This window comes from Pyxicephalus adspersus, chromosome 1 (genome assembly GCF_032062135.1).
Source record: "Pyxicephalus adspersus chromosome 1, UCB_Pads_2.0, whole genome shotgun sequence".
Taxonomy (NCBI): Eukaryota; Metazoa; Chordata; class Amphibia; order Anura; family Pyxicephalidae; genus Pyxicephalus; species Pyxicephalus adspersus.
The window spans coordinates 86,772,751-86,786,321 of record NC_092858.1 but is presented as its reverse complement, the minus strand read 5'-3'; the positions used below and the strand labels follow the sequence as shown (position 1 = coordinate 86,786,321).

Genomic DNA, 13,571 nt, shown 5'->3' with positions numbered 1-13,571 from the left:
TATATGTAATTGTCTAAAACTAATCATAGGATAAAGACAACATTTTAGTATTTTACTAATTGGTTCAGTTTTGCTTTTTTAGATCTCCAACATAAGAAGAACTGCTGAACCAGGAAACAAGCACATTACCTATCTGGCTTTGTAAAGTGTGTAAATAACAAAACTGGTTGTCCAAAATCAAAAATGATTTGGCAGGTAAAACATTAATTATACATGTTTCCCAACTGTGTATTTAGCGATTTGCCTGGAATCCCATTTGAGATTGCCCACATACTTCACAGACAAACTAGTAGGTTTGCCAACACACTACATAGTTGTTGTTAATAGGAATAAAAACTGGGTAATTAACATGTATTGTTTATATAAAATGCCAACTGTAGGTTATAAGAGAATAGAGCAGATGTTGAAAGAACTTTTATTACTATCATTACTATCTTACTGTACAATCTTCATTACACTAAAGGTGCGTACACACTTCCAATTTTTATCGTTCAAAACGAACGACGAACGATCGATTGGGCAAAAAATCGTTCGTAAAAAAGTAACCAACGACGCCGACGAACGAGGAAAGTCGCTGGAAACGAACGACCGGACCGGCGGATCGGATTGGACAACGATCGTTGAACATCGTTCGTGTGTACGGTCGTTCGTTGATCGTCCATGGGCTGAGCATGCGTAATGAACGAACGTTCGTTCACTTTCCTGTCGTGCACATAGACCTACTATCGGTCAAACGATCGTATCTATTGTGTGTACAATATCTACGAACGATCGTGTCGTTATCTGTATGTGCAGGATCGGTGCTATACGATCGTTCGTAGATATCGTGAAGGAACGTTCGTCGTTCGTTTTCCAACGATAATAATTGGAAGTGTATACGTAGCTTAAGCAACCATTATTTGCCAGAGCCACAGTTGCAATCTCATAGTCTGATTGCAGAGTTTGCTTACAATTTCTTGTAACTATCTGCATTGTATCCTGTAGAGCCATGGGTAACTAATTTTCCCAGATATTGGACCCTGAATGCCTATCATATCATTCACATATATATATATTATCTTACTCTCTAGTAAACCTATGGCTAACAGTTGAAGGAGAATGTTTCCACACCGAGAGTATACATACTGTCACAACATTTTGTAATTGATAAGGGAGAGAATTTTGATACCATTCAAGAAGGGGTAAATCTGTTTTATCATAGACAGATTTGTCAGTAAGCCTAAAAAATAATATATGGTATGATATATATTATATTATAATATATATGGGACAAAAAGCAATTCCAATAGGGATAGTGGTCTTAAAAATGAGAGTGGGTGGGGGAGGGAAAGCATAAAGTGGTTTGGTTGCATAGTTCTTCAAAATCATAAATTAGAAAGATCATGATCTGTTTACGTCTGAGAAATCACCACTTATTCTGGGAAACTAGAAAAGTGCATCAGTTTGAATGCACCTTGTTGGATCCATATGCGAAATACTGAGTCAGAGAACTTGGGGAATGGGGGGAATGGCCCAATAGGTGGCATAGGGGAAAGGTAGGTGGTAATAGTGTTTTCCTCACTTTAACAGTTCTTGGCTTTGGCAAAGGAAATTGCACAGCGGTTGCACTATAACACAATAGACAAGATGATGGTATGCCAAGATTGTAATGGGTGACCAGCCTAACCAATTAACAACCCACCACCAATGATTTTGGTGGAGTTACTGGTAGGTAGGCAAACAAATGACAATGACAACATAATCCAAAATCTAGCAGACCAGACAAATCACACACAATCATGGAAACAGTCATGGGGTTTTCTTTCTAAGCATATAAAGCTGATTTATCAATAAGTTGACGCAAAGCAGCATGTCATGAGTCCAGCTAAACAAACTCAAGCTTTTACAAATTGCTATATGATTTCTCAGAATGGTAAATTGAAGAAATAAATAATAATTTAGCAGGTGTCTAAAGAGGCTATAATTATTTAAAAGTCTATAGCAAATTTAAAGGCCAACCACCTAAACAATTTAGGAATAACAAGTGGTACATGCAAAGGAATGCAATATAACTACTACACTTACCTGTGGAACAACATCTTGGAGAAAAGTGACAACACTTTCCATATAAGACTGTTCCCTGAAAAAGAGAAAAATAATATTAGATGAAATGTATCCCCGGCACAATTTTATTCTGAACTTATTTATCAGACCATCAAGCATTTGAAATTTCCCAAAATGTAATAATTTTTCTATCTGAGATTTTACTTTTGCTAGATTTGTAGAAACAATTAAATAGGAATTTATTGGTGTCAACTAGAAGAAAGCTTCATAGATGTCCACATACTGTAGACAGCACCTCCAGAAACTCCAAAAGCATGTTTTTATCAAAAGCTTATGATGAAATAAAAGATTACCTTTTTTTTCAATTCTTTTCCTAATGCTTACTTTCATATTGTAAAATTGATGACATTTCTGATCAGTTTATTTATGATGGTGTCTTGTGATTGAGCGCTGTATTATAATTAACCTAAAATGACTGTTAGAAACTTAATTGCGGCCATAGACTTACACATATCTGACCCTACCAAGCTTCTTAGCAATATTATTTTAAACACCCTGCTCTCCATTGTAGCCTATGGTCTTTGCCACTATGAAAGTGGTGAAGGGTAATTGCTGATCATAAAGTCTGTTTAAGTCTTGGCATCAAAGTTATAATCTTTTACTACTGTACAGAAAATATTTGACTGCAATAGGTGTAAATGATGGGACATACTTCCCTGTGTTTGGAAATGCTGAGTATTCTAGCCAGCTGCAGAAGAGCAAAAGTTCCCAGGGACTGCAGCTGAGGTGCGTATATGGGGTTGCGGTATGCTCTATGTCCCGCATAGGCATGCCTCCTTAAGATCATATATCCATGGGCTTTTGTTTGAGTCATATGTGTTTCGCAGTACCAAACAAGTCTATGGAAATGCAAAACCTTAAAACAGGTCAAATGTCAGTCAGAAGGAAGACAGCTGCAGATCAAATGCATTTCTAAATTCTTTCACCAATGTCTCAAGTTGATGTCAAATTTATGCAACCAACCCAAGTCCAAAGCATGTCAAAGAAGCCCTTGACTTTCTGTCTCCTGCCCCAGTGTGCCTTGTGCCGCTACAACATCTGAGTAGTTAGTGTGATACTAAAATTAGTTAGTCAGCTGGGGTAGTAAAGTAACATTTATTCTAAAGAGCAGAAAGTATAAATCTAGCTCATTTCTTAACATACACAGAATATCTGCTATTTTGTGTTTCATTTCTAAGTTCTATGAGAGTTGTGAGGTTACATTACTGTTTGCCACAACAAAGAAAAGTGGCAGTTAACACACAGCCACTTTAATAAATGTCCTCTTGGATTGTTATATAAGTAGAGACAAAATGTCTGAATTTCTCTCTGGGGTTTAGCTTAACCTGTGCTCCTAAATAGGTTGGAAGCAAATGTTATAAAATTATTACTATTATTATTATTATTAATAAAATTATATTAATATTATAAATCATAGATATGAGATCAACAAGTGTTTTGTGTGCCTTCTGGAATAATTAAAGTAATTAATTCAAGAAAATAACATAACTTGATTGGAGTTGGGTCCTGTTTGTGCTCAGATCAGAGAATTCCAGAGAAATTCAATATCTTCCATTGTCCCAAAAGATTTAGATTCACTTTAAGTACTATGAATTTGTATTTGAAATCACTTGCAATTCATGCAAGTCCATGGCCACTACGTGCAGCAGTGACAGTTAAGCTTCATACACACAATAATGATTGCCACTCAAAATATATGATTGGATTTGTATTTGGCAAAAAATCTGTCTTGTGTACAGCAGTCCCACGGTGTTGATAATGCTTTAGCTAGAACAAACATATCTACTGGCAAACTTCCATGTCTACTTACATTACAAAGTCTCTGGTGGGTGTTTCCTAATTTCCAGACTAAGTTTTCCTGAACTTCTGCATTGAACTGCATTCATTATACCACTATAGTTCACCTTAAAAAATATTAGTAAACCACACTATGCATGCTTCCAAACATGTATCCTATGTATGTGCTTCATATCCATAAAACTATATTACTAAAACTGTGTTGTCAATAAAGAGTTTGGCATACAATTAGCCAAACATTTTAAATTCCACTAGTTTATTTTTCTGCCCTTCACAAATAAATTGGAAAAACTGGTTTGCTGAGGCACCCATTCTAATCCAAAAACAACAAAAAAGGTACAAGATGTGCAAAGCAAAAGATCTAAAAAAAAACCTTATCACGTCTCATTCTATATACTATTTTTATAGCTCCATAATATTCTACAAATTATTAAAAAAAAAATCTTTGTTGTACACCATGCACAATCTGTGCATTTTCTATTGTGAATTATTGCATAGTAAATTTACATAGTAAATAGAGACAAAATGATATGGGTTGGTTCTAAAAGCAAAAAAGCAGTCTGTTTTAGCCTTTTCACCCCGGCCCCCTAAAAGCAGGAGGCATACAAATGCCTAACAGTAAAAAGTATAAAGTCATGAATATTACTATACATGAAATAAAATTCACCACCTTACTAGCATACAATTGCCATAGTAACAAGTAAATAAGAGAGGCAAATGCTTAAAGCACAACACCTGCACCTTGCCTTCCTTCTCTGTCCTCAGGGGTTGCAACATATTGCAACAAAATGGCTTGGTGCCATGCTCTATATTAAAAGATGTTTAGTCAGACATAGTACAGTTTACATCTAATATAGCACATAAAAAGTTATTTGATCAGAACAAAATACATCACATCTTAAAATAACAATCTTACGTGACTGCCTGTGGTCGAACCATCACGCCACCTGTGCAACGACTTGGGCGACGGGGAGACTCGGTCGTCATGTTTGAAATACAGATGACTTAACTAACACCAGGCTGTGAAAAACAAATTTTAAAAACATTCATTTGAGGGCATTTGAACTTGATATTAAACTCAAAGTATATTAATCAAAACATTGAATTATGTATTCATTCATGAAATCATTTAACATGTTTTATATGCAGCATAGGTAGCAGAATCTCTGAAGATGTAAGCCTTCTGCAACGGGATGCACTGTGAGCAAAGCCCAGGGATAGTCTCAGTGTTCCTCTGCCCTGTCCAGTCACAGATTTGGCCAAGTATTGTACCAGGCTGTATACATTTACTCCTTCTGGGTTCATAAACTCTGTTTTAACCTTCTGTCTCAATTTATAGTTTACAAATGTCTTTTTCACAAGGTAATTTGGCCTACAATATCATGAGATGCGATGGCCAGATAGGGGAAGGATTTTATACCTGTGTAGTACATGGAGATACCACCAGCCAACATCTCTACAGAAAAGAAGAGGGCAGGGCAGGTAGGAAAAGTAGGTAGTAAAGTTGGCACCAGCAGCTATCTGATTCTCTCTCCTATTTTTTTTAAATTATACCTGCATGCGTTTTTACACCTGTACACATCTAGCATCCGAATTCTACTTTGTGTATCTTGTGTACCAGTAGACTGTTATAAATAAAATAAATACAGATGGACTAGAATATCTATGGTTTGTTAAGTGGTGTGAGCACAAACATGTAAACATTACAATCACTCTTCTTGTTGTTTTCCTTGACCTCTAAACAGCCCTTTGCTCTACCTGTAGAACAAATCAAACAAGGGTAATTTAAATGTTGTCACCCACCCCCACCAAGTGATGTCACTCCGTTTCCCTTTACATTCCCACCACTCTATTGTCTGCAAGGGAAAGGAAAAGAATGCAAAAGTAGTTTGAAGCAGTTTAGAAGAGAGGTTCAAATTCACCCAGCAATGAAGTGTGAATGTGTGAATGTTTAAGAAGCATAAATGCAAGCTGAACGAACCTAAGAGCCCACTGCATTTGCTCAAGCCCTAAGTTTGCTTTCAGGCAATGCATGTCTTTCAGTTATTCAAGGTATTATCAATATTATTATTAAACTTAATTTATAAATACATTAAATAGAAGTTGCAAATGACAGACAGATACAAACAATGACAAAGGTAAAGGAGAAGACCCTGCACAAAAAAACTTACAATCTAAGAGGTGGGGAATGTAGCACACAATAGAAGGGGAATGTGGAATTGTGACTATGTCGTGAGTGTTAAAGAAACAGAAGATGGGTAGGTTTGAAAAGATAGGTTTTGATGGCTCTTTTGGATGTATTTAAAAATGTAAAATGACACTGCTATGATTTATTGGAAATAAATAAATAGTGTATTTTACAAGGATTAAGCGTATTGTTTTCTATCTCTATATATTGTTTACAATAGATTATCTTATATTAGTCGCCGCCCCTTAATTTATAATGAATAAATCAAAAAGAAAGAAAAAGAAGGGGTTTTGTGGCTCAAAATTTGTTTATAATTATATGTTAAATATAAAATCTTCATACATTAAATGTACTATAATTAAATACAGTCAATTCATACATCCAAGACCAATTGTATAATCATGGGCTTCGGATGTCTTTGCTATACATAAGAACATTCGCAACCGCGTCAGTCCCTAAATCTTTTCACCCAACACGCTTCACCTTACTTGGCTTCCTCAGGGGTGTTTACTTTGGCTTAAGCTTAAATAAATACATAAGGTACATAAGAGAATACTGGTGCAAGATTTGTACATAAATTATATTTGTAGTCTAAACGTAGGTAACCAAAGTAGTTATAACCCATCTAAAAGAAGATCAGTGCATATTTTTAGAGTACATGATTTGCCGCTAACAAAGAAAAATAGGATCTTTTTATTCCTTTTTTATTTATTTGTATTTTAAAGCTATGTATGCTGTGTATGGCCAGCAATAGACAAAAAACCTAAACAACAGAGGCTTTACAATGATCAGTTATTGTTTTACACAAACTTCATGTAAAATTTACAAAAGTCAATAAGTACCCACTAAAGGCAGATGTATAACACAGCACTTACACAGTAAGCAACATGTGAATTCCAGTCTTGAGAGTCATTTTACTGATTACAACTTAGAATTGTAAAAGCTTGCGAGACATTATGAAGAAATGCAGTCTTGCTGAGAAATGCAGCCTGAGATGATTTATAAATGGCAAATTTGGAATGGAGTGTTTCATTTACACATCAATATATCAATAGAAACTATATGTGAGTTGGGTAATATATTATAGTACACAAGTGTACAGAGTGACAGTAAAACACAATGAGGGTATATTTATAAAATAGTAAAAATGACATTCACCATACATAAAGTGCAGGAGTATCTTCCTGGTGTTTTAAGTTACAGTGAATGATGCACCTGCAGAGAATATAAATATAAATAGGTTAATTTATATTTGTAGTTGTAATCTAATGTGTTTCCAAAAAAGGATGAATCCAATCAAAAATGAAACGAGAAACCCTCTCCCTGGTGACTGTAAATGCAAAATGGTCCTTCAGAAATAAGGTTTACACTTAGTTTAATTTGAAAGGAGGACGTAGCCTCTATTTACAAAACGTTTGAATGTTCAGAAACTAATTCCCTTTATCTCTTGAGAAACTGCATTATATATGGAGATCAGGTGAACAAGGGGTCCTCTAATGTTAGAGTAATGATAAGTACTCAGCATATATAAAATAAAGCTTCCCTTGCCATGGATGTTTTATGTAAATGCAGCAATGTACCTCCTTAGAAAAATGAATGTACTTTTTACTATATATAGGTATTTACAGCATTAAATAGAAAGGTAAATGTTTTCAGTGACTACTTTCAATGGATATATTTGATTTCTAAATTGATTATGCCATGTTCAGTTTTGTCAGAAGAAGATAACAGGTTTCAAAATAGTAATGAGCTGTAATTCAGCACTGAAGTCAGTCCAAAACTTCACAAGCATGTGACTGTGGGGTAGGCCAAACACTCCATTTGATATTTATAAAGTCAATGGTTGCTTTACACATGACACCAGCCAACAGAGAAAATACTATCAGATACTTCCAAAGGTTCCAAATTAAGAAACAATCCTGGATGTCAACCTAACAGCTTTAATACATAATACAAAACTTTTTTATTTTAGTTTTTAATAGAGGATTGGGATATAAAACAAGAAAGTAGCAGCAATAAAAACTTGACAGATTTCCTAATGCAATAAAAGAAAAGAACTGTTTCGCATCAAATAAAAAAAGTGGTTTTACTTATGTCTGTGTCACTGCAAAAAGGGTTTCTATACTTTTCCAGTTCTTAAGGCTCACTGAAAGGAAAGCGTTCTAATATAAGTAGCCCTAAAAACAAAATTACATTTTCCTAAAGAAAATTATTTTTCATGCAGAACCTAGAAATATCATTAATGCCTAAGCAGTACCCTGAGAAATGAATGTCTGCCATTCCTTCTCAAAGAAGCAGTGGCCTTCCTGGTGCCTATGTAAGTGTGCTTTGGCACTCCTGTGACCACATCACAAGAGCTGTATGTATCTGCAGCGTGAGATCTAAGGCAACACTGCCTCTGAGTGCTAGTGAGAGATATGGAGTGAGTGCTGATCAATGTTCTCCTTGTTGGAGGCTCTCACATGAGGAAACGAAGACTTGTCACTACCGAGATGACCAGCCACACATACAGTGCAAGACAAGACATCACACACAGTACCGGGAGAAAGATCATCTGTGATAGACTAAAGGTAACAATGGAGTTGAATACAACACATGTTCTAAACCTAATTTTTACATTTCCACAAACATATTCAATATTCATTTATTAGAAATACTAATGATAATTTAATAATATTATTTCTTCTTAAAAATATTTACTCTGCCCTATTCAGCCACTTGAAAAAGGAAAAGTCTCTGCCCTAACATCACCTTTTAAACCTAATTATGTGGTATTATAGCAGCAGAATGTAAGGTAACGGGACTACAGGTCAGGATCAGTTTGCCTGGCAATTTATTGTGGGATAGTAGTTCAGCGTCACAACAGTATAATACTACATACAACAACAACATACAAACAGCTACTGATAAATATTAGTATTTTGTAGCAGACTATTTTGATTTCATATCATAGCACTAAGAGGATTCTCTGGGAGGACAACACTTATCAAACTACTCACATCACAGACTGAAAAATAGCAATTGTTACAAAAGCAATTTAGCTTTAAAATTTAGTACAGCTCTCCTGGGGAAATCTGAAATTATACTAAATGGATTTTATGACAGTATTGCTATCCTATGCATGTTAATTAAAAAACAGCTCATTTTTAAACTAAATGAAACACCACTGACTTCAGCAATTTGTACAATGACTTTACTGTATTCCTTTACTGATGTCCATTGACAATTGCTTCAGGAAGATCTGTTTATTCAAATAGCATGTAACATATAATGAATGTTATCTCACAATCGCAGTCTTTCTAGCAGTGAAAGTTCTGCTTCTTTTGAAAACCCCGTACTAAATTAAATCTAGTCTGGTAACAGACCAAAGGGATCATAGTTTAACATGAAGGCTGTAAGTGTTGTCCAATAACAATTGCTTCTGGTCTACATACACACTGCCCTTCTTGTCAGGTATAAAGTTATGTTGGCATGTTCACTTTTCTACTGGGTATCACTTGGATGACTCCTCAGATGCCCAAACATATAACCACAAACTATGAATTGATAAATCTCTCTAGTTCTGCAGAAAATGTATGGAACCTTAGAAAAAGAAAGGCAGGTGACAAAAAACTGGGGAACACTGTAAATGTGATAGTTCTCACAAGCCCCAATTTAAAAGGAAGCAACCACTCGCTTCTTTATCTATGAGCCCAGGAAGCCTAATAGGGGCCCAACCACCAAGATACCTCTATATCTTTTCCATATTTAATTCTGCTATCTTACAATCACAATATGGCACACTTTGATAGTATTTCTATACTGTAGTAATTCTATTCTATAGTAATTCTGTCAAGTCACAAATTGCAAACAGCTTTGTAATACAAATATAAGTGGATATCATTTAAAATCATTTAGGTTGGGCCTTCTAATACAGATAATTTTTTGGATCTGAGAGATAGATTCAAAAGCTGCGTACACACCTGCAATTCTTGTTATAAAAGATCCTTTCCAATGATAAGAACCGCACAATGCATGAACGGGTGCTGTACATACAGCACTGTTCTACTCTATGGAGAGGGGAGAGCAACGGAGTTGCACCCGCTGTTAGCTCTCCCCCTTCCCTTGCATTAGGATCGCTCGTTGTTCATCTTCCGTGGATGAGCAAGGATGGATCCATGGACGATGAACGATGGGGGCTGTACACATGCCAGATTCTCGTCCGATATCTGCCCTGAGCCGATTAAGGGGCAAAAAAAATTTGACGTGTGTACGTAGCTTTAAACAAAATCTGATTCAATTCCTGCATAAAGAAAAACTCAGGCTACAGGGTAAATACACAGAATAAATAAGTCAATTTTGTAATTCTGTTTAACCAGTCTTGTGATTTACACACCTCTGCCACTATAAAAAGATAGTATTCCATATGTCACAATTCCCTGTTTAGCATCACAGCTTTATCTGCCACCTGCCTGCACTCTGCACAATGGGCCTGATTTATTAAAGCTCCCCAAGCTTGGAGAGAATACACTTTCATTGGTAAAGCTGGGTGATCCAGCAAACCTGGAATGTATTGCTATTATTTGTTAGCAAATGTTTTCAATCATTGACCAGATGCATTCCAGGAATTTCTGGATCACCCAGCTTCACTAATGAAAGTGTATCCCCTCTAGCCTTGGAGAGCTTTAATAAATCAGGCCCAATGTATCAGATTTACAATGAGTTTGAAACACAATCCAGTGAGTAGGCTGGAGACCAATGAAAAGCTGCAGAAGATAAATCATGGTAAACATGTCATTTTCTTGAATAAGGTGTGCAAATCAGAAAACTAGATAAGCAGTATTTAAAATCATTTTAAAGGTAAGAAAGTTCACGTAATGTGTATGAATTTGAGTCATTTCATTACCTACTGAATTTCCTTGAGATTCCTCTATAACCTCCAGTAGATTTATAATAATGAAATGTTTGCCATTTCAATAAAAAATAGAACTTCCATGTCCTCATTTGGAAGTTGGGGGGGTTTACTACAAATTATGGGGCGCCCCATTTACCACCATGGCTTCATGGTATTTTCCAACACTTCAGTTATACATGTGCTTAATCCTGGATGGCTAATCCAATGTTTATATAATCTCAGACAATTCCATCACATTTGATACAACTCCCCATTGCTGTAAGTAATTAGGAGCAAATGGTGTGCCAATGACTATGCACATATGTCAGAAAATCCTTGCCTGAGGCAAACAGTCATGTTAATCTGTGGTGGGAACCTGACATGTATAAAGCAATTGCCTGACACTGTTTATAAATCCGCCATTGCAGATACATATATGACTATTGAGAAGGACCAGTGTGCAAGTCAATAGAGGAAAGCACATTGGGGTGTTGCTGGCTCATTCTCCCCTCTCTAAAGAACAGAGCAGGTGCTGTGTGTACAACGCTCGTTCGCTCATGGATAAGTGGAAACAATCATGAAAGATAATCTTCAATGACAAAAAATGTGAATGTAGCCTAAGATCTAAAAAATCATGAGGGGTGTTATTGCAGAATATTGTAATATTGAGTTGCCTGGAAGGTTCTTATTTATCATGGTGATGGTGCACCTTTTAATAATTAGTTACAGACTACTGTTGTGTAATGTTCCAGACTTTTTCCACTTATAAGTACTTATATTAGTGTATTCTCATTTCTAAATATTGATAAGATGCCACTATTTATTACCACATGGGTAACCCAGTCAGCTAACTTCAAGCACTACTGTATGTAAGGCCACATAGACATGTCAGATGATTTTCATCAGATTATCATTTCATGGCTAGCATTGAATGAGAACCTGACGTGTGTACAGCGGCTGCCCAACGTTATTCATGGATCCGTCCTAATAGATCCAAATTTTTCAAATATGCTGACGGACAGTCCTACTTACAAAGTTCATCTTGCTGTCTCCCTGCTAGTTTTTTTTTTTTCACATAAGCTGCACATGAGAAGCTCAGTGTCCAATCTCAGTGCAATTCTGTGATGGGAAGAAGTATGCACACAGGAGCTATGCCATCCCCCCAACCAACCAAGAGGCCGAACCTCTGAATCAAGAAGACTGAATGAAGATGGAAGTGCCCGCAGTGTTTGAAGAAGGTGGCTTTGGCAGGCAAGTCTTCCATAATGAACAACTTTGGGATATACATTCTCCTAAGCGGACCTATAAAAAGGTAAAAATCCTCCAAATCAGAAAAAAAAAAGACCAGGAGAAATGCCGGCAATGGAAGGAAGCGCTCACAAAGCAGAACTGGAGGCGGTCACTTAAGAAAGAAGTGGCCTAGTCTGGAATAAATACCAAACAAAAAACTTACTGGGTGCCCAACATTTGTTATTTATGGAAGCTGTTTACTTTTACTTTAAAGTTTATGTATTACCGAAATGTGTAGTTTGATAGAGTTAGGAACAGTTAACCCCCCTACCATTTATTTTTCTGCTGTCACTTGCCCTGGAGATGGGACAGGATGAGAAATACCTAGAAAGTGAAGGAATTCCCTTCTAAGAACAGGAAGATCTTCTCTAAAGTCATGTTCTAATGCCAAACTTTGGCTGTTCCATCACTCACACTCCAGGGACAATGGTGAATCTTCCCAGCAGAGAGACGGGCAGCAATAAGAACCCAACAGGCATGATCACCCTTCCTTATCCCATCTAAACTTACAAAACATTGGCCATACATGCACTGTAAAGAAAATGGGCATTCTGGGACAACAAGGGGGTACATATTTGGAACATTTAGGACTATCTGATACCCTTCCTGGACTACCCATCTCTCACCCACACACTTCTTTTGACATCCCTGCCATCAATTAACACTTGTGCCATACTTGACACTGGTACATGGTGCCCGGATCAAAATGCGCCCGGTTCTCATTAGAGGGTCAGCCTAGGAGTAACATTGGGCTCGAATAAGGAATAGCACTCAATGTGGATATTTTGTGTCTGGGATCCTAAAGACTTTTCATGGCTATGGTCCCACGTGAATATATATATTCATACAGCACATTAAGGCCTGTAACATTCACACAGGTGAATCTCAGTGTCTTCAATGAATATAAGATGACTTTATGGGGCCTTTTATTACTATTCATTGATAAGCCCAGCTGAGGACTGTTCTGTCAGCATGTCATAATAAACTTGTGTTTACCACAGCAGTGACAAACATGCCACATTCCAGGCTGCCAGACACACATGTACTATTGTACATTCATGCCCAGTACAGCAGCAGCAGAGCCAATGGGCACACAACTACAGAGTGCCTGGCTGCCTCTGACTTGTGACTAAACTTCCCAGCAGCTGCCACTATTTCCGGTGCCCTGAACCCCCCTGCCAGCACACTCACCCCGTTGTCAGCTGCCACCAGGAGCTGCACCCACTGTTCTGGTCACACAGTCAGTCCAGTTGCAGCAGCAGATACACACATACAGCAACAAGGAAAGCGGAACAGAAGCAAGTGACCAATCACAGCGCG

At 36.9% G+C, this 13,571-nt stretch overlaps 1 protein-coding gene across 1 annotated transcript in view; it reads right to left on the bottom strand.

The window, feature by feature from the left end:
• Window positions 1-13,553, bottom strand: part of BCAS3 (BCAS3 microtubule associated cell migration factor) — a 532,737-nt gene extending 519,184 nt beyond the window's left edge. The window contains exons 1-3 of the mRNA XM_072407233.1: window positions 13,443-13,553; window positions 4,817-4,920; window positions 2,065-2,119 (exon numbers count right to left, since the gene is read on the bottom strand). Of these exons, the coding sequence (XP_072263334.1) occupies window positions 2,065-2,119; window positions 4,817-4,887 (126 nt within the window). The 5' untranslated portion in view covers window positions 4,888-4,920; window positions 13,443-13,553. The remainder of the gene's footprint in view (window positions 1-2,064; window positions 2,120-4,816; window positions 4,921-13,442) is intronic.
• Between the last annotated feature and the right edge of the window lie 18 nt (window positions 13,554-13,571).